Source organism: Orbicella faveolata, unplaced genomic scaffold (assembly GCF_042242905.1).
Source record: "Orbicella faveolata isolate gen_17 unplaced genomic scaffold, um_ofav_v1 contig_1, whole genome shotgun sequence".
NCBI lineage: Eukaryota > Metazoa > Cnidaria > Anthozoa > Scleractinia > Merulinidae > Orbicella > Orbicella faveolata.
The window spans coordinates 31,272,760-31,289,446 of record NW_028301536.1 but is presented as its reverse complement, the minus strand read 5'-3'; the positions used below and the strand labels follow the sequence as shown (position 1 = coordinate 31,289,446).

General features: G+C 40.8%; 5 protein-coding genes across 5 annotated transcripts; 3 read left to right on the top strand and 2 right to left on the bottom strand.

The window, feature by feature from the left end:
- Positions 1 to 1,301: 1,301 nt before the first annotated feature.
- Positions 1,302 to 3,433, top strand: LOC110053621 (microfibril-associated glycoprotein 4-like). The gene is made up of 3 exons (XM_020759876.2): positions 1,302 to 1,578; positions 2,246 to 2,635; positions 2,931 to 3,433. Exons 1-3 carry the CDS (start codon positions 1,329 to 1,331, stop codon positions 3,200 to 3,202), a joined length of 912 nt encoding a protein of 303 aa, XP_020615535.2. The 5' UTR covers positions 1,302 to 1,328; the 3' UTR covers positions 3,203 to 3,433.
- An 859-nt stretch (positions 3,434 to 4,292) lies between these two features.
- LOC110053603 (microfibril-associated glycoprotein 4-like) lies at positions 4,293 to 7,713 on the top strand. Its single transcript, XM_020759855.2, has 3 exons — positions 4,293 to 4,540; positions 5,292 to 5,681; positions 7,258 to 7,713. Exons 1-3 carry the CDS (start codon positions 4,354 to 4,356, stop codon positions 7,527 to 7,529), a joined length of 849 nt encoding a protein of 282 aa, XP_020615514.1. The 5' UTR covers positions 4,293 to 4,353; the 3' UTR covers positions 7,530 to 7,713.
- Positions 7,714 to 8,529: 816 nt separating this feature from the next.
- LOC110053604 (uncharacterized) lies at positions 8,530 to 11,506 on the bottom strand. The gene has a single exon (XM_020759856.2). It carries the CDS (start codon positions 11,075 to 11,077, stop codon positions 10,583 to 10,585), a length of 495 nt encoding a protein of 164 aa, XP_020615515.1. The 5' UTR covers positions 11,078 to 11,506; the 3' UTR covers positions 8,530 to 10,582.
- Positions 11,507 to 11,599: 93 nt separating this feature from the next.
- LOC110053605 (uncharacterized) lies at positions 11,600 to 12,444 on the bottom strand. The gene has a single exon (XM_020759857.1). It carries the CDS (start codon positions 12,352 to 12,354, stop codon positions 11,881 to 11,883), a length of 474 nt encoding a protein of 157 aa, XP_020615516.1. The 5' UTR covers positions 12,355 to 12,444; the 3' UTR covers positions 11,600 to 11,880.
- Positions 12,445 to 15,082: 2,638 nt separating this feature from the next.
- Positions 15,083 to 16,063, top strand: LOC110053626 (uncharacterized). Its single transcript, XM_020759881.2, has one exon. The coding sequence runs from the start codon at positions 15,207 to 15,209 to the stop codon at positions 15,690 to 15,692; it is 486 nt and encodes a 161-aa protein (XP_020615540.1). The 5' UTR covers positions 15,083 to 15,206; the 3' UTR covers positions 15,693 to 16,063.
- Positions 16,064 to 16,687: the final 624 nt, after the last annotated feature.

The window sequence follows — 16,687 nt, the reverse complement described above, 5'->3', positions numbered from 1 at the left end:
CCCTTTAAGTAACCATTCTGGAATTTTCGGCACGGAGCCGAATCGGATCGGAGGCAAATGACAAACACTTTTTCGGTTTGCCATACTGGAAAAAATGGAACTTCTGAAAGGGTGATTGATAGATGTACTTTTATTATCCGGGTATTTGCCGGTAAGACGTATGCAGAGGATGGACAAGCGGAAAGAGCGTTTGTCATTTACCTTGGAACCGAAATTTCGGTAGTTTAATTTTAACGCAGTGCAGCGTCGGCAGGCAAGCTATCCATCCATTTGAAGTACTAGGGGTAAATTAACCACAGTAGCGTGTTAGTGAAGCTGACGTCAATTTCAGTATTGGCCTTTCGGATGAGAATTTTTTGCTCAGTTTAGTTTACGTAGATTACCCCGCAGCCTTATGTGGAGACAGGCACAATGAGGATTGATGATAAAACAAACTAGGCCGTGATTCTGACGCAAGTTTGGTACCTCAAATCTATGCAAATGTCTAGTTGAAGAACTTATTCCCGTCAGTGTAGGCCGAGCTATTTCATTTTTGGAGACCACGATCCTTCTGTTTAGCAGTCTGAATCGGGAACCTTGGCCGGTTCCCATTCTCGTCCCCAGAACTACTCGTTTCACCAACGACGTGACTGAAAGGATGTAAGGCTCTGGGGATGAGAACGTCACTTCCCTAGTTAAATTTGAGAAGGAAAAACCCTGTGCCTGCGTGGAAGGAAAGGAATTCCTGAATCGCAGACTCTTTGTGCTGCGAGATCCGCGCTGGTGAGTGGGGGGGGGGGGGGAGGAGGTGGGTGGGGAGGGGTCGTCGGAGTGAAGATTACTCCTGATGTTACACGGAATAGGATGTGTGCTTTTGATGTTTTCAGACCGTAAATGAGGTATCATTGTCGCCTCTGCCTGGTACTCTGATCCTGGAGATATCCTAAGATAAGGGTGAACTGTTAACTGTACAGCTAACAGATTGGACTACTACAATTAAATTGTCCAGTTTACATCGCCTTAGTTTCTGTGAAGTGAGAAGTCGACTAGATAAGCTAACAAACGCGAAATAGGTCGTGGGAATGAACGATGTTCCACGAGATAAAATCTTTCTCCAGTTTTGTTATTTATATTAATGGTGACCATTTGCTAAAAGTATCAACTCAGGCTCCTGACCTGAACTAATACTAGCTAGAAAAGGAAACCTTAAAGGACAAACATGGTGCTGAATTGTTTGACAATAGTGATCTTTTTGAACCAGAAACTATCAGTTATGAACTGTAAGCTGTACAAATATATCCTGAATTACATTCAGAATTCATTTCAGGGAGTAACTCGTAACCCTCAGAATGGCGAGCCAGATTTTGAAGGGAATTTTACAACTCTTGTTTTTTCTGGCTCTATGCGAAAGACCCGTTTGTGGAACTGCCTTATTACAGAAGACAACCGTGAAAGAATGTGACTGCTGTAAACTTCTGAAAACAGCTATTAACAAACAGACAGATATGGACAGGAAAATCAGCGAGATATCGCAGCAGAATAGAAATCTCGAAAAAAAAATCGATTTGCTTGTTGGATCAAGCGACAAATGTTCAGAAGGTAGGAAGTTTCTCGAGTATAATTAAACAGAAATAAGTATTCTTTGAATCAATCGGAGTACAGTAACTACTGCCACGTAAATTTAGCCTAATTGTCTTTGATATCTTTCCATCAACAAACGATAAAAACATAATTTCCAGTCTTGATGTGAGCTACTTATTAGTTCAAGATGTAAAGCTTTCAAGCCACAGTATCAAGGTTACTTTAAAGGAGTACAGCTTATTACACTTAATATTTCGTTGTCGCAATCTGATCCATATAAGGCATGCAGCTAACGTCCTATTTTTCAATGTCTAAGCTATTTAAAAATTAAAGAGTGGCAAAAGCGAGTCTCATCAAAGACAGTTTGTTTAGGTCACGCCCCTTCCACATTGAAAATATTTAACAGCGAGAAAACTACTATAAATGATAATAATTCTTCAGGCAAACGAATTCAAAACTAAATAGAAACACAAACTAAAACAAGATGAAAAACTGTGATTAGGCAGCAAACAAGCTTTCATTGCGAAATGTCGCAAAAAGAGTGCTTGAGAAGAAAAAAAAGTTGGGTAACCTGTGCCACGCTCCGTTCGTGAACATGCCAGGCTTGTGAGCATGAAAACATTTCACATAGCTCTTAAAAAATACTTAAACTATAAACAACGCATTTTTTTTGCTTCTCACTCAGTGAATAAAAAAGACTGCGCCGACATTTACAGCTGCGGTCAAACCGTCAGCGGTGTGTACACAATCCATCCTGACGGCCAACAGCCCTTGGATGTCTATTGTGACCAGACCACTGCCGGTGGAGGCTGGACGGTATTTCAAAAGAGACTGGACGGCTCTGTTGATTTCTACCGTGGCTGGAATGACTACAAAGCGGGGTTTGGGCACTTGAATGGCGAGTATTGGCTGGGACTTGATAAGCTGAACAAGCTAACCACGAACAACCACAAGAGATACAAACTGCGCGTGGATTTGGAGGATACTGCGGGAAACACGGCGTTTGCCGAGTACGGTTATTTTGCTGTGTCCAGTGAACAATCCAAGTACCAGTTAAGTCTTGGGACGTACTACGGTAAGCCTGCAGTACCTCTGGTATGCAGAACTCTATCCTCCTCCCTTCCTCCCCTCTTTCTTTCCTTCGGGACGTGAATTACCATTAGGTCCACGCCACAAACCCTTGTACTCAAACTTTCAGGGCTTTCTTTCATAGTTTTCAGTGACATTTCACTTTCGTATCACCACAGTCTCGCTCGTCTAACTGCTTAATTACTAAAGTTTAAGACGCCATTCCCAGTTACGGTCCTTGATGTAATTACTTCGAAGAGTGTTCATGTAACACAGGCGTTTTTCTAATAAATATGTTGTAGGAACTGCAGGTGATTCCTTATCTCCACACAAAAGTTTCCCGTTCACAACTAAAGACTGTGACAATGACTCAGATGGAGGTCACTGCGCTGTCAGTTATCATGGCGCATGGTGGTACAACAGCTGTCACGGCTCCAACTTGAATGGTGCTTATCATCATGGCGCCCACGATTCCTTCGCTGACGGTGTAAACTGGGTGACCTGGAAAGGATACCACTACTCTGCTAAACGCGCGGAGATGAAAATTCGACCCGCTGATTGGATTCCACTGTAAACATTGGGTATCGGTAGTTTAGCTTCCATGGGCTGTTTTTGAAAGTAATCTGGTTAAGAGTAATGAGAAAGTTTATCACTAGCGTAAAAATGTTGCAGAACAAGGTTTTAAACTGGATAACCTTTAAAAACTTCGGTAAATTAATTAAAGGCAGTTGTTGACTTGCGTATTTCTAAGCTGTAGCATCGTGACCGAATACAATGAAATAAATATATAAATAAATCAAACAACTTTCTGCCATTTTTATGTTTAGTTGTAATTTTTTGATGATCATGGAAAAAAAAGACTTTTGGTTGGCACCTACCCAGATAAACCAAATTAAAGTTCTGAAATGGTGCTTTCGAGAAATACAATACCGTTTTTTTATCGTGAATTTTTCAGTGGGGCGACGAGAAAAGCATTTATTACACAGCAGAATTCTACAAGAACACTAATGCAATCTGATTGGCTGAGCTATCGTAACTAACTATAATTTACCATTTGAAACTTGGTAAAATGTCTCGATAATTGTCAATGTTCTGGTCAAAAAGGGTTTGTTTCTATGACTGTGTAGTGCGGTTTGGAATAGGCGATTTGCATGATGGCGTCATCTCGCTACAACTACCAGAATCCTTCACTTTTTCTGTTTCTTATGCTAATGAAGGCAATTGTTATTTAAACCCCACTGGGAATTCAAAATTTAAATCATAAATACAAAGAAAAAACGAAAGGAATTCTGGTAGTTGTGGTCAAATGACGACAACGTGCAAAAATTTCTTCAGCATGTTTCTTGTACATGATTTTGGCATGCACCCATTTCACGTAGTATCAGCAAAAGCAGTCAATTGCTTGTCTTCATACATTTTTTTGGCTGATCAGATCTCTTGTAGATCCTACGTTGGCAGCGTTTATCGTATGCGGTCCCTTGCAGTTTCTGGTTACCTACTGACAACTGTTAATAGAGGCAACGCTGACAGACAATTCTCATAAATATTTGCTAACCGTGTTAGCTCAGGTTATCCCCCAAACTAATACGTGTTAAAGATAGTGAAATTGTCATGAGCATTCTACCACCTGTTACCCAAGCTGTATAAATAAAAGGTCACATTCTGCATCCGCAGTTACGTTCAAAATTAAATTATAGGAGAAGACACAACTAGCTACCTCTCAGAATGGCGGGCCAGATTCTTAAGAGAATTTTATTTCTTTTGTTATTTCCCTGTTTTTGTGAAATGCTGGTTTGTGGGACCGACAATGAGTGTGCCTTTTGTCAACTTCTGAAAACACTGGTCAACAAACAGAAAGACCTCGAGAAAAAGATCGACTTGCTGCTGGGAGCCAAACGCAACTGTTCGGAAGGTAGGAAGGTTTCGTGCCGCGGGCATTTAAAGATTGAAAATTATTCAGAAACTATTTTTCTTTGAATTAATCGGAGCAAAATGACTATAGGCATGATTGTGTAACATCGGCACAAAAAGAGAAACTCTACCCGGCCCATCATTTCCCTATCCGTGCGTGTACGCGCACGCGACTTGCGGGGGTCAAGGTTATTCAGATTCTAAAATCTGTCTTAAAAGTAAGCCTGATGTAAAAAGAGGAGAAAACAACGCTTCCCGGTAAACTGACTACGCTAAGTCATGAAACTTTATTAGCTTGTCTGTATGTCTTAAAGCGAGTGCTAATTTATATTCCACGAAAAAACCGTGCGAAACAGCCATACTGAGGCGACTGTTAAGGTAACCCGTATCATACCATATTAGATTTCGACAAGCACGAACTAAACAATTTTGAGTGATCGAACGATTTTTCCAGTGAAGAAACAAGGTAATTAGAAAAAGAGCGAAAAGCAGGTGGTCAAGGTATACTATATTTCTTATTGTTATTATTTGGGTAACCTGCAAAATCTGCGTCACATCGCTCCTGAACTATAACTAGGAAAGTAAGGAAGCGCGGCGCAAGACTATCATACAACTGAATAAAACTGATTTGGAAATTTTTTAATCCTTCAGAATGTGTTAATATCTTTTTTTTTTTTTTTTTTTTGACAATATCCTTATGCCAAATGTTTGTCTTCAAAGCCAATTACCTCTGTTTTTTGGTGCTCATCTAGTAAATAGAAAAGACTGTGCCGACATCTACAGCTGCGGTCAAACTGTCAGCGGTGTGTATACAATCCACCCTGACGGCCAACAGCCCTTTGATGTATTTTGTGACCAGACCACTGCCGGTGGAGGCTGGACGGTATTTCAAAAGAGACTGGACGGCTCTGTTGATTTCTACCGCGGCTGGAATGACTACAAAGCGGGGTTTGGGCACTTGAATGGCGAGTATTGGCTGGGACTTGATAAGCTGAACAAGCTAACCTCGAACAACCACAAGAGATACAAACTGCGCGTGGATTTGGAGGATACTGCAGGAAACACGGCGTTTGCCGAGTACGGTTATTTTGCTGTGTCCAGTGAACAATCCAAGTATCAGATGAGTCTTGGGACTTACCACGGTAAGCCTTACATATTTCAGTACAGCTTATTAATGAGACGAGACCGATACCCCCCCCCCCGCCCCCCAACGGGGGACTTCCATATAAAGATGTCGGGGGTGCTTTTTGTACCTTTTAGGGACTAAAATCTTGTTGTGGTACCTGTTAAGGTGTTTAAATCAAAAATTGAGCAGCGCTAGAGTTATCGTGGTACCTTTTAGGGTATTGAATCGGAAAATGAAACAGGAACTATTTGTCTGTCACTTAGTTTTATTCGTCTCCTTTATAAAATCATATTCCTAAACTCTGAATTGATGGCAATTTTGAAAATAAAATGAAAACGAAAAATGAATTTGGTCCATTCCCACAAAACTAGATTTTTGTACCAGTTTTATGGGTTGATTGGAATATGTCCGGGCTGACAGGTCTTATCATTTTCTTGGTTAATAGACTGTTTTCGATCGATATATTAAAATTCAGCTTGGCAGTGAGGCTTATATTAGAAGACATAAACAAAGGGAATTGAATGACCATGTTTATTCATTTCTTTTGTTTGTGTCCTCTAAGCCTCACTGTCAAGCTGCCATGATTTTAATATATCGAAAGTGGCCTATTGCGCGCAGCGTTTGTAGAGGCGCCTGAGTAAGGCGCGCTTTCAAAACCAGCGCAAGTGAAGGGCTCGCCTTTTCCTTTAGAAAAACGACGAATTAGATTTTTTTTCAAGAAAAAGAAGTTGGAAATGAAGAATGGACTCCCTATGCACTGTACCATGTACCTTTTTAGTGAAAAATGTGCTTGTTTCGATACAGGTTAGGGCTTTCAGTTTCATTGTTTCTTCTCACCATTTAATTATTGCGTAAGTAGTTTAGGATATTTCTTGCAAAATCTGCATTAAATTTTAGTAAGTTTCGGGTATTTGTTTTAGTGGAATTTTGCGACGGATTCCCTGGACGTATGGTATATTTAACCCTCGGACCTACCAGGGAGTTAGAGAGGGGTAAAACCAACCCTCGTGACGTTTCTTCATAATTTTGAAAGGGGATCTACCCTTTGATAACTGAGGCTTTTGTAGCAGTTTATTCATTCCTCGCAGAATTTTTTTTGTTTGAATAGTTTGTCCACACCATTTGACATTGACATGATCACCTTAAATGCCATGCTAGTCAAGCTAAACTACGTCTTTTTGAAATAATCTTTCCATTTTGTCCTTGTGCATCATTGCATAATTTGTACTGTTCTCATTTCATAATCATTTTGGATCAAATTCTCAAAAATTTATTGTATTTCTGACTCAGCTGGAGGAAATCGTAAAACCCAAGATGGCGGATCTCAGATAGCGGAAGTGATAACGTTATGTAACTTCCGTGTGATGTCATAATCAACAAAAAACATCTCGTCTTGAAGGGCAATGTACTGAGTCAAAATAGTGTTTATACGTCCTATTGCAATGAAAACCCGGGGGGAGTTCCATCCTTAGTTTCCCCCCTACACCACGCTGAGGCCTTGAATTTGCTTTTACCTCCGATGAAACAGTCTTAGTTGAGTATTCAGGTAATCCAGGTGATCATATCTAATCCACTCTTTGTTTTGATTATAGGTACTGCTGGTGATTCCTTATCTTATCACAAACGTTTTCCATTCTCAACAAAAGACCGTGACAATGACTCGTATGGAGGTAACTGCGCTGTTAGCTTTCATGGTGCATGGTGGTATGGTGCATGTCACAACTCCAATTTGAATGGTCGCTACCTTCATGGCGCCCATGCCTCTCACGCCAATGGAGTAAATTGGGAGACCTGGAAAGGAGACAACTACTCTGCTAAACGCGCAGAGATGAAAATTCGACCCGATGATTGGATTTCCTCGTAAACATCACAGAAGCGGTTTATACCCGTTGCCCTGTGGTTTGAACTAAACTGGTCCATAGAGGTCGTCAGAATTAGAGTATAGCTGTTAATGTTACAGTTGATTTTACTGTAATGGAACATTAACCTTCTGCCAATAAAGCTGTTGGTTTAATTATCATCACGAAATAAAATCCCTGAGGTCTCTCTGGTCTCTCTGCTATTGTGAATGTCTGCTGGAAATTGTTATTAAGTTTGAAATAATAGACCTTCTCGGGGTTTTGGAAGCCATCTTGACGGTAGGCAACAGCGTCAGAAATTACAGTGTTAGTATGGAAGATTTGTCAAACGAGTAGCACTGGGCACGACAATGCTCCCGCCTGGGTTCAACCCCCATAGCGAGTTCAGGGACTGGACTAACTAGAAAAAGGATTGTATCGACCAAACTTGAGGGATGTAGCTGTACCAAAAAGCACCAGTTGTGTATTGAATTTACCATAAATTTGTCTGATTTTCCTTTTGTGAACTTGTACCTGGTTTACAAGTTCTGTGGTGGATCCAGACCTTGAGCTAAGGGGGGCGGTTTTGTTTTGCTTGCCCTGCCGACTTTTCTTCTGTCTTTTTCTACCCAAGATAAGGGAGGGGGGACCTCCAGGCCCCTCCCCTCGATCCACCACTGAAGTTTGTGCCACTTTGCTGTAAATTCAGCTCTAAATGTTTTGTAATTGCTGGTTCTGAGCATCTGGTTGCAGATGACAGTAAATTCCTCCATCTGATAATTTTTTATTCCATGCACCCACTTGTCTGACGAGATAGCATTGTTGTAAAAAGAAACTGCATGTTGAGGTTGGAACCATCAGGGAGTGAAATCAGGGTGGTGAAAACTGGGTAAAAGGTGTAAAAAGTGGGCATCTCCCTGTTAAAACACTGTGTTCCTGACTTAACATTGAAGTCTCAAAATTAAGGGATTTCAACATACCATTCAGCCAACAACTTGATAGTTAAGTGAGAAAAAGCACCGCCCATAACATTCACAATTGCATTTATAGTCTGTCAACAAATAGTTGGAGATTAGCCACCCTGTATTTTAGGGCCACTAATCAGAACACCCCGGCGAACATACATGTGATTGGAGGACTACTATACTATGATATTAAACTATAGTCACTTGTTTGTCCTTAGGGAACATCAGTCTATAATGATTCTTGCAGCTCTCATCACTGGTCTGCCACTTTTACATCACTCAAACAATAATCCAGCTCTCAGAAAACTATGCCACTTATGAGCAAGAAAACACCTATTAAAATATGAGTAAAGTAAAACAAAATGTTCAGATACTGCAAGGGAGCAGCAGGCTAAGTCCTTGACACATGCACCAGAGAGAGAATACAATCAAACTCTCGGCTCTCAAACCCTTTGTTTGAAACATTTTTGGCCAATTCAAGACCAAATGTCTGAAAAAATAGCTTGGCTGGTAAATTAATATATGGTATTGATGGAAGCAGCTGTACAGCTGAACCTCTATTAAAAGCAGCCATCCTCTAGGAAATGGGAGGAGGCTGCTGAGTAGAGGTTTATCAGGAACTAGCAAGAGGCTTAGTAAAAACCTCAATTCATTCAAATACAAATTAACGAGCGATAAGGCAACATGGAATCACGCAATGACAATAGTAAATGTGTGTTCAAATAATTTTATCAGTGATCTTTTTCTATTTCGGATTCTTATCTGTCATCATGTTTTCCAAAACAGCCAAACTATTTTGGGTCAGGCTGCTTAATAGGGATAAGGAAAATAGAAAACCCCCATCCACTAGTTTATAGGGGTTTTGCTTACAGTATTTCATAGACAATAATTTCAGGGCTGTGATGACTTCCCACTTAACAGGGGATGGCCACATAATGACCACTGGATACTGAAGTTACACTTAGCGACTGTAGTAGACATCATTATACCCAGGCTGAGTGCAATTTAGGAGTTTACTGCACAAAAACTACTTGGTTATATGTCAAGTTCATTGAGTCACCCTAAAAAATTTGAAAATTCTACGGTGGCTCTGAGACTTCCTCTAACAACATTTTGGGAAAATTGGCCAAAATTTGATTTATCTACTTCCAATATAAAAATAATAAATTAAACATAAAAAGAATCCTAACTGGTCTGGATAGTAGCAGACATGTTGAAATTTTAAGAAACAACACATTTTTTTAAATACATGTTTCCACAGGATCTTCTGTCATCTTCAGTTTAAATTACAAAGTACAGAGTTGAATATATAAGTGTAAGCAAAATGGTAATTGAATATAAGAACAAAAGGAAACAAGACAATGCAAAATATTACAGAGAAAGTTTAAAATTAACATGATAAAGTTGATGATTTAGTGTAGGCTTTTCCCACTGAAGATGACAGAAGATTCTGTTGAAACATGTATTTAAAAAACGTTGTGTTGTTTCTTAAAATCGCTTAAATATATGTTTAGACAACAATTAGTAGTATGATAGTAAATGGTTTGAACCCAGGAGTATCAGCAGTTCATCTTATGTGATCATCTGGGTGAGGGTAGTTCTGAAAAGAACTTGTGTTGGTGACTGACACTGCCACAATCCGAGCGGAAGTCATCTTCAGAGTCAAGTGAATAGTGTTTGTTAGTTGATGATGTTATAAGTCTGGTCTGTGAAAATGATTGTTCAGTTTAGCCATGACGGAATTGGCTGGAAGACTTGTGTAAAGTTTGTCAGGAGTCATTGGTCGGTTCAAATAAGTTTTGATCCGTCAATTATTGTTAGTCAAATTAAGTTGGTCTGTTTGGGTCTTGCTTGCCAGTTTTGTTTGCGTCCTGAATAAGTCGTTGGTAAGGTGCCGGTAGTTTTTGACATCTGTTACTTGTTCTATGTTTGTTCGTCTGTTCGTTTGTACTAAAAAGTAGAATATTTAAATGATTTTAGGGTTCCCATGGCAACGTATTTTACCATCAAAAAAATCATCAGTATCACTACACAAGATGAGGGCTGGTCTATTAAAAACAAAAGCTACAAGGTTATACAATTGTTTACAATTTCGCGCCAGGAGTCTCAAGCCCTCACCAGAACTTCTTGTGACCGCTGGCCAAGTACATGACGTAACCAGCAAAGACCGGCAAAGTGATCAAGCTCCTGACCATGTGATAACTATTCCACTTGTCTATGGTCTCCCTCACGACACTTTCGCTCTTCTTGCTTGTTATCTCTTCATCGTAGATAGGGTCAATCGAGTTGGGCTTCAGCACTAACAGCGTGTACGGAAAAATCGTTGCAATTAGGCCCCCGCCGACAAGGAACGGCAGACCTTTCTTTGGGTTGCAATAGTACGCTCCAGCTCCAGACACTATGGAGACCAGCGCCAAGCGACTTTGAAGGACCTTTGCTCGATCAAAACTCTCCATCCATTCCTTGTGGCAAGACTTGGTATCGGCAATCGTCATTCTCGCCGGGTGCTCCACGAGGTTGATGTACAGCGCGCCGCCGACAAACATGCCGGCCGCTACAGTGGAAACAACTTCGAGACAAGGAAATAAGTCATCCAAGTCGAATCCCATAATGAAAGCAATGCGTGTTTGAAGAAATTAGGGTATAGTTCGAGGATACACCGGCGCTACGGCAGACCTGATGAACGAGGGAACACCCAGCTGAAGACTACTGCGCAACTAATTATTGCGCATTCATTCCTGTGGTTGCTGCTTTAAATGTAAAGTTGGTGCGATTGCGCTAAGCCACGAAACGATAAATTACAGATGCAGATCTCTTTATTTTCAAGAGACTTATGTACCGAGCTAAAGATTTTAATTGACTTCAATAAAATAGAATAAAACAGGTTTCATGTCTAAATTTTGTGTGCGTAGTCTAGATTTTTGGTGGGCCAAGATTTAATATTGTGAGAAATATCGTATTCAAATAGATAGGAATGGTGATCAGTGCATGAGTCAACGAATAAAAACAGGTAACGCAGTAAAATAATCACGTCACGCTCTTGTGTGCCTTCTGAACAGCTGTCGGCAGGCAAGCTAAACTCCAAGATCACACCCAATCTAAAATCAGTCTTAGATGAAAATCTACTCTGCTTGTGTGTCTGAAACTTTTATTATTGTACAATACAGTTTTGTACAAGCCCCCAAGCAAATATGATGTACAATTTATAGATCCCAAATATTACCAAATCACCATTAACAACTTCAAGTTTACACAGCTCAGATCTAGGTTATAAAAAAAAAAACGAATGAAAAAAATTCTTCCCCATGAAAATAAGCCGGTATGTCCAGTGCTAGAATCAAACCATAAACAAAGTCCCAAATACAGTCAGTGACGGCCGGCAACAAGCGCAATAAACATTTTAATAAACCTTTCAGTTGTAGATGAGGTTGTACACACACCAGGCAAACGCACTCAGATCTATCACCGTACGGACCTTGTGAAAAGTGTTCCAGTTATCCACCGTGTCTCTAACTACGCCTGGATCCATCTTGCCAGCCACTTCGTAATCATAGATTGGATCAATAACACGAGGCTTCATAGCAATGGCCGTGTAGGGTGCATTGAACGCCATAAGCCCAGCTGTAAGCAGCCAAGGTTTTCCTTTACTCTGATTGATAGCAAACGCCGCTATTCCGCCAACCAGTGGCAACAGGGATGTCCCAGCCATCAAGTACTTGGCACGATCGAAGCTTTCCCTCCATTGTCGATGGAGAGATTGAACATCGTCGAGTTCCATTCTTGCGGGGTGTTCAGCAAGGTTGATGTAAATTGCTCCGCCTGCTATAACACCAGTGGCCACTGTCGAACCGAATTTGATGAGTTTCAGAGCATCTTCAGCGTTCATGGTTCGAGAAATAACGGGAATCACACGACTTCACTGGCTCTAAAGAAATCCTGACCTTCGACCGAACTTGTGTTAATATTAAACACGGGTGGATTGATTTACATATTCAGGCGCGTTGTTTTGGTTCTTTAATTTATGAAAACATTAAACTCAACACCTACACATAAATTATACTGACAGATCAGGGAAAAAAATCCCAAAATGACGAGAACTTTTCTAAAAAACGGCTAAAGCACGTTGCGAGGTTAAAAAAATATATAGATAGGAGTATTTATCCACAATGTGCAATACGTTGGTCGATTCATGTCGCTGAACACTAGGTTGTACCACCTCATTCCCAGGATCTCTCCACCGCTCTTGGGGCGGGAAGAGGAGAGACCCTGGGAACGAGGTTGGTGGCAATCCATTTATCCACTATATCTTTGACTACATGCTGGGTCTCTTCTGGGGACTACATAATAGCCTCTGATCAGTTAAACAGACCCAGGCATAATAACCACTGCTTTTTTGTTTTTGTTTTTTGTTTTATATGGCACATGAAAGGCCAACATTCCCACTGCAATATGACGAGGTAGGTCAGCCAGGCTTCCCCTTGTTGTAGTTTATAGTCTTTATAGCAATGGCTGCTAGTCTTCCACAGATGAGAATTATAACGACAAACCGATCGTGAGTCTTTTGGTGATAACGAAGTCTATTCTCAAATGCCTGTGCAATGACTTTACATCTTCACTTTTCATTTACGCTGCATGGATCAGTTACCCCAGGAGGGGTGTGAGTACTCAACAAAGCTTTATACGGGAAGCCTCCGCCCTGAGGTCCAAACCCTTATCTTTTTATGCTCCAATTTTTCTCACATGTATTTCTTCCGTAGATAATGGTACTCCTTTCACATAGCTACAGGACACTTTGGTGATCCTAAGTCTTTCTACCCTAAAAAACTTGTACGAGATATTTCAGTATGAAAAGGCCCCTTTACTGAACAGTTCCTAAATGACAATTTCTCCCCTAGCCTTTATCCTCTCATGACAACCCTACTCTTCCCATCCAGCCTGAAAAAGGACCCCTTTTGGCTTAGTCGGAGCCTCCCTGCATAGGGAGTACCCAACCGGGGGAATGCCAACCATAAGGAACCTATGTCCAAAGTTGTGTCAACTTTGTTGAACTTAACTTCAAGGCTTCTTCTGATCTCAGTTTGGAGGTGTGCTGAATGAAATATCATCTATACACTGGTGCTACGTACAACCGGGTTCCTAGTAACAAATTTGCATACCGCATGGTCCACATACAATTCATGTTTTCTTTAGGCACGCCTTGTCAGCTATTCTCTAATCCTTTGTTGAGCACACCCGACCGTAACAATTCATACTGAATTGTTAATTTGGTTTTACACCTCCAGATTATATATATTCTGCATCTGGATATCCATTTATATCATCATCTGAACTCAAAATAAACTTCCTCTTGGACCATAGATTAATTCGAATGATTGCCAGACTTTCACTAGACTACGAGTAGTCCCTCTTTCGCTTAGTCCGTCGTGCGTGACGCAAAAGAAATTCGCGAGGAAAAAATGGCCGCGCAAAATCCTGGGGGCTAGGAGCGCGCGAAAGGAGGGACTACCGCCTAAGCCCAAGAGTTTGCCCTTTCACGGCCGAGTGATTTTTCGGTGTAGGATTTCTCATCTTGACGTCCTCTTATTATCGCCTGTTATCAATAGCCCCGGGAGATCTGAATAAAATTGCTCTACTCTACTCTTCAAGTAGCCAGGCAAAAACATATGCCGTGAGAAGTATATCTTCGTTCAGTGTTCGTTCAGCGAAACTGTCGAAGAAGTTTTAAAAAGAAGACGGCGAATGAGGCCTCTTGTAACGATTTTCGCTGCGTCTAAAAGTTATTGCGAAAATTTCAATAGACTTTCAACCGAGAATTTACATTATACATTATACATTATACATAGGAGATCATCCAACTGCGATGAAATGTTTGCCGATAGCAGCGGAAAATTTCAGGAGAATATCCGGTGTCAAGTGAGAGTCCGGTTCAATCTTTCAAATGGACGGCAGAAAGGCCAAGCTCAGTGAATTTATATTCGCTGACTTAGACGATGCTGTTGAGCGGCGAAATCACTAACACGCTCGCAGTCGGGGTTGAGGCAGAAAGTTTTGCCAAACAAAACACTGGATAAATTTAAATCTTTCCAAAGCGCCTGTTGGCAGATTCGCAAGAACATCACGGCTTGTGAAGCGCGATTCCAACGCTTCGATTTGCTTCGGTTCCAAAACATTCCTGCAAGACGTCACAGGTATCTCGAATGTTGACAACACGTTGTCAACGCTCCTAACATAAGCCAATCATATTTTTGCGTTGTGAGAGCAACGCGTAATTCAAACTCGTGGGCTTAGGCGGTAGTCCCTCCTTTCGCGTGCTCCTCGCCTCCAGGATTTCGCGCGGCCATTTATTTTCTCGCGGTTTTCTTTCGCGTCACGCACGACGGACTAAGCGAAAGAGGGACTACTCGTAGTCTAGACTTTCACTTTCTCCACACGAGTCTTCGCGGCCGTGTTTTCACGACAACCGTTGTCGCGGCTTCCTCGACAACAGATGTGATTTACATACGTTTTGTTGTGGTAAAACTCAATCACTTAATATTGTTGACAGCTGTCACTTTATTTGCTCCCTCCAGTTGGTCGTGTCACGCTATGACGTCATGGGTGGTGGGTGTGATATATTTGTTTTACAGAAAAGGTTCGCGTCTCTTGCTAAGTGCAAAGCAGCCTCGAAGTTACTTCTTGCACAGTTGGTACTTCTGATAAAAATTACGGACAGTGTCCTTTAAATTGAAGAGATCCAAAATGGCAAGCGTTAATATGAACCCAGAGAAAATCTTTCCCCTAATCGAGTGCATCAACACATTTCTTTGCGGCCTGATGACAGGGATAGCAGTGTATGTTGTTGCCGTGGAGCAGCCGTCACGAATGAGCATGAAGGACCCTGTTGCCATCCACCGGCAGTGGCTGACAAGTTTCCACCGATGTGCGCGCCTGATGATGGGTCTATCCGTGTTCCCCCAGGTCTCAGGCGTTGTGGCTTATTATATGGACCGTACCCGAGGCCTTCCGTGGCTTATTGTTGCTGGCTTGCTTCTGTTTAACATGCCGTACACCTTGCTGGTTCTGAAGCCATACTTCATTGATCCCATACTAGATGAGAACACATGTTCCAAGAAGGATCACGAGTACGTAGTGGATAAGGTGGTGAAGTGGAGCAGAGCTCACTTAGTTCGCGTTTTGATCAACGTTATCGCCTTCGATGTGTGCATTTATACTATTGTTTACTAACTTCACGCGATCGACTTTTGATCTCACGGCAGACGGTCATCTCTCATATAGCAAGTTTCACGCTTTCTGGCAGCATCGCATTTTCGGTCGGTATTTCGGTTAATTCAGCTCTCAACAGGCGCGCATGTATACAACACTGTACAATGCTCGCAAGCTAAGCGTAGCGAAATAATTTGGACTCAGTTAAAGTCAAGTGTCATAGAACTTGAAGTGTTTATTGTCCATTTGGACAGACATCATGTATTTGTGTACTGAAGCAAGTAGAAGCAGCGAAATGAAGTGAAGTGCCTGTTTTGTTACTACGCAGGTGCATGTATTAGTTTATTGTGATTATGTAACATTTAAGAAATAAAACGGTTATTTTATGTTCAGTTATGCCTGGTTGTTTAGTTTCAGTTTCTGTTTTTTATTATGTTGCCGCATATGGTCAACATTCTCTGCGCTACCTTGGACCAAAATTATGGACAAAACTGCCTAAAAATATTAGATCTGCAAAAATCTGAACAACTTTAAAAGCACTATTAGAAAATTTGACGTTAGCTCTCTGCTGGACGATGGATGTATACGTTGTTCTTGCTGTTCATCTATGTAGTTAGTTGTTAAATAACTATTAGGTGATAATATTATGATAGTATTTATCAACAAATTAGTGTTTTTTTATTCAATTTTAATAGTTTAATATTCTCTTAATTTTACTAAATCTTGGGTGAATACATTTTACTTTATATTTTAGTCTCCCCAATTAGTAGAGCACTTGTGCTCAGCTATTAAGACTGAGACTTAAATAAAGTTGTCATTCATTCATTCATTCATTCATTCATTCATTCATTCATTCATTCATTCATTCATTCACAATAAATTAAAATAAATTTACAAACATCAAATCTATATGAGGCATAAAAGACCAGGGAAGCCAAAAACGCTTATCAGTTATGTAGGGGACTTTAGAACACGATCTAAGACTAAAGATATCAAATTAAATAAAGTCATTAGCA

Coding starts and splice junctions, on each gene's coding strand:
- LOC110053626 (XM_020759881.2), top strand. CDS start 15,207: ATGGCAAGCGTTAATATGAACCCAGAGAAAATCTTTCCCCTAATCGAG.
- LOC110053604 (XM_020759856.2), bottom strand. CDS start 11,077: ATGGGATTCGACTTGGATGACTTATTTCCTTGTCTCGAAGTTGTTTCC.
- LOC110053621 (XM_020759876.2), top strand. CDS start 1,329: ATGGCGAGCCAGATTTTGAAGGGAATTTTACAACTCTTGTTTTTTCTG. Junction 1,579..2,245: donor AAGCGACAAATGTTCAGAAG/GTAGGAAGTTTC, acceptor CTTCTCACTCAG/TGAATAAAAAAGACTGCGCC. Junction 2,636..2,930: donor AAGTCTTGGGACGTACTACG/GTAAGCCTGCAG, acceptor AATATGTTGTAG/GAACTGCAGGTGATTCCTTA.
- LOC110053605 (XM_020759857.1), bottom strand. CDS start 12,354: ATGAACGCTGAAGATGCTCTGAAACTCATCAAATTCGGTTCGACAGTG.
- LOC110053603 (XM_020759855.2), top strand. CDS start 4,354: ATGGCGGGCCAGATTCTTAAGAGAATTTTATTTCTTTTGTTATTTCCC. Junction 4,541..5,291: donor CAAACGCAACTGTTCGGAAG/GTAGGAAGGTTT, acceptor GTGCTCATCTAG/TAAATAGAAAAGACTGTGCC. Junction 5,682..7,257: donor GAGTCTTGGGACTTACCACG/GTAAGCCTTACA, acceptor TTTTGATTATAG/GTACTGCTGGTGATTCCTTA.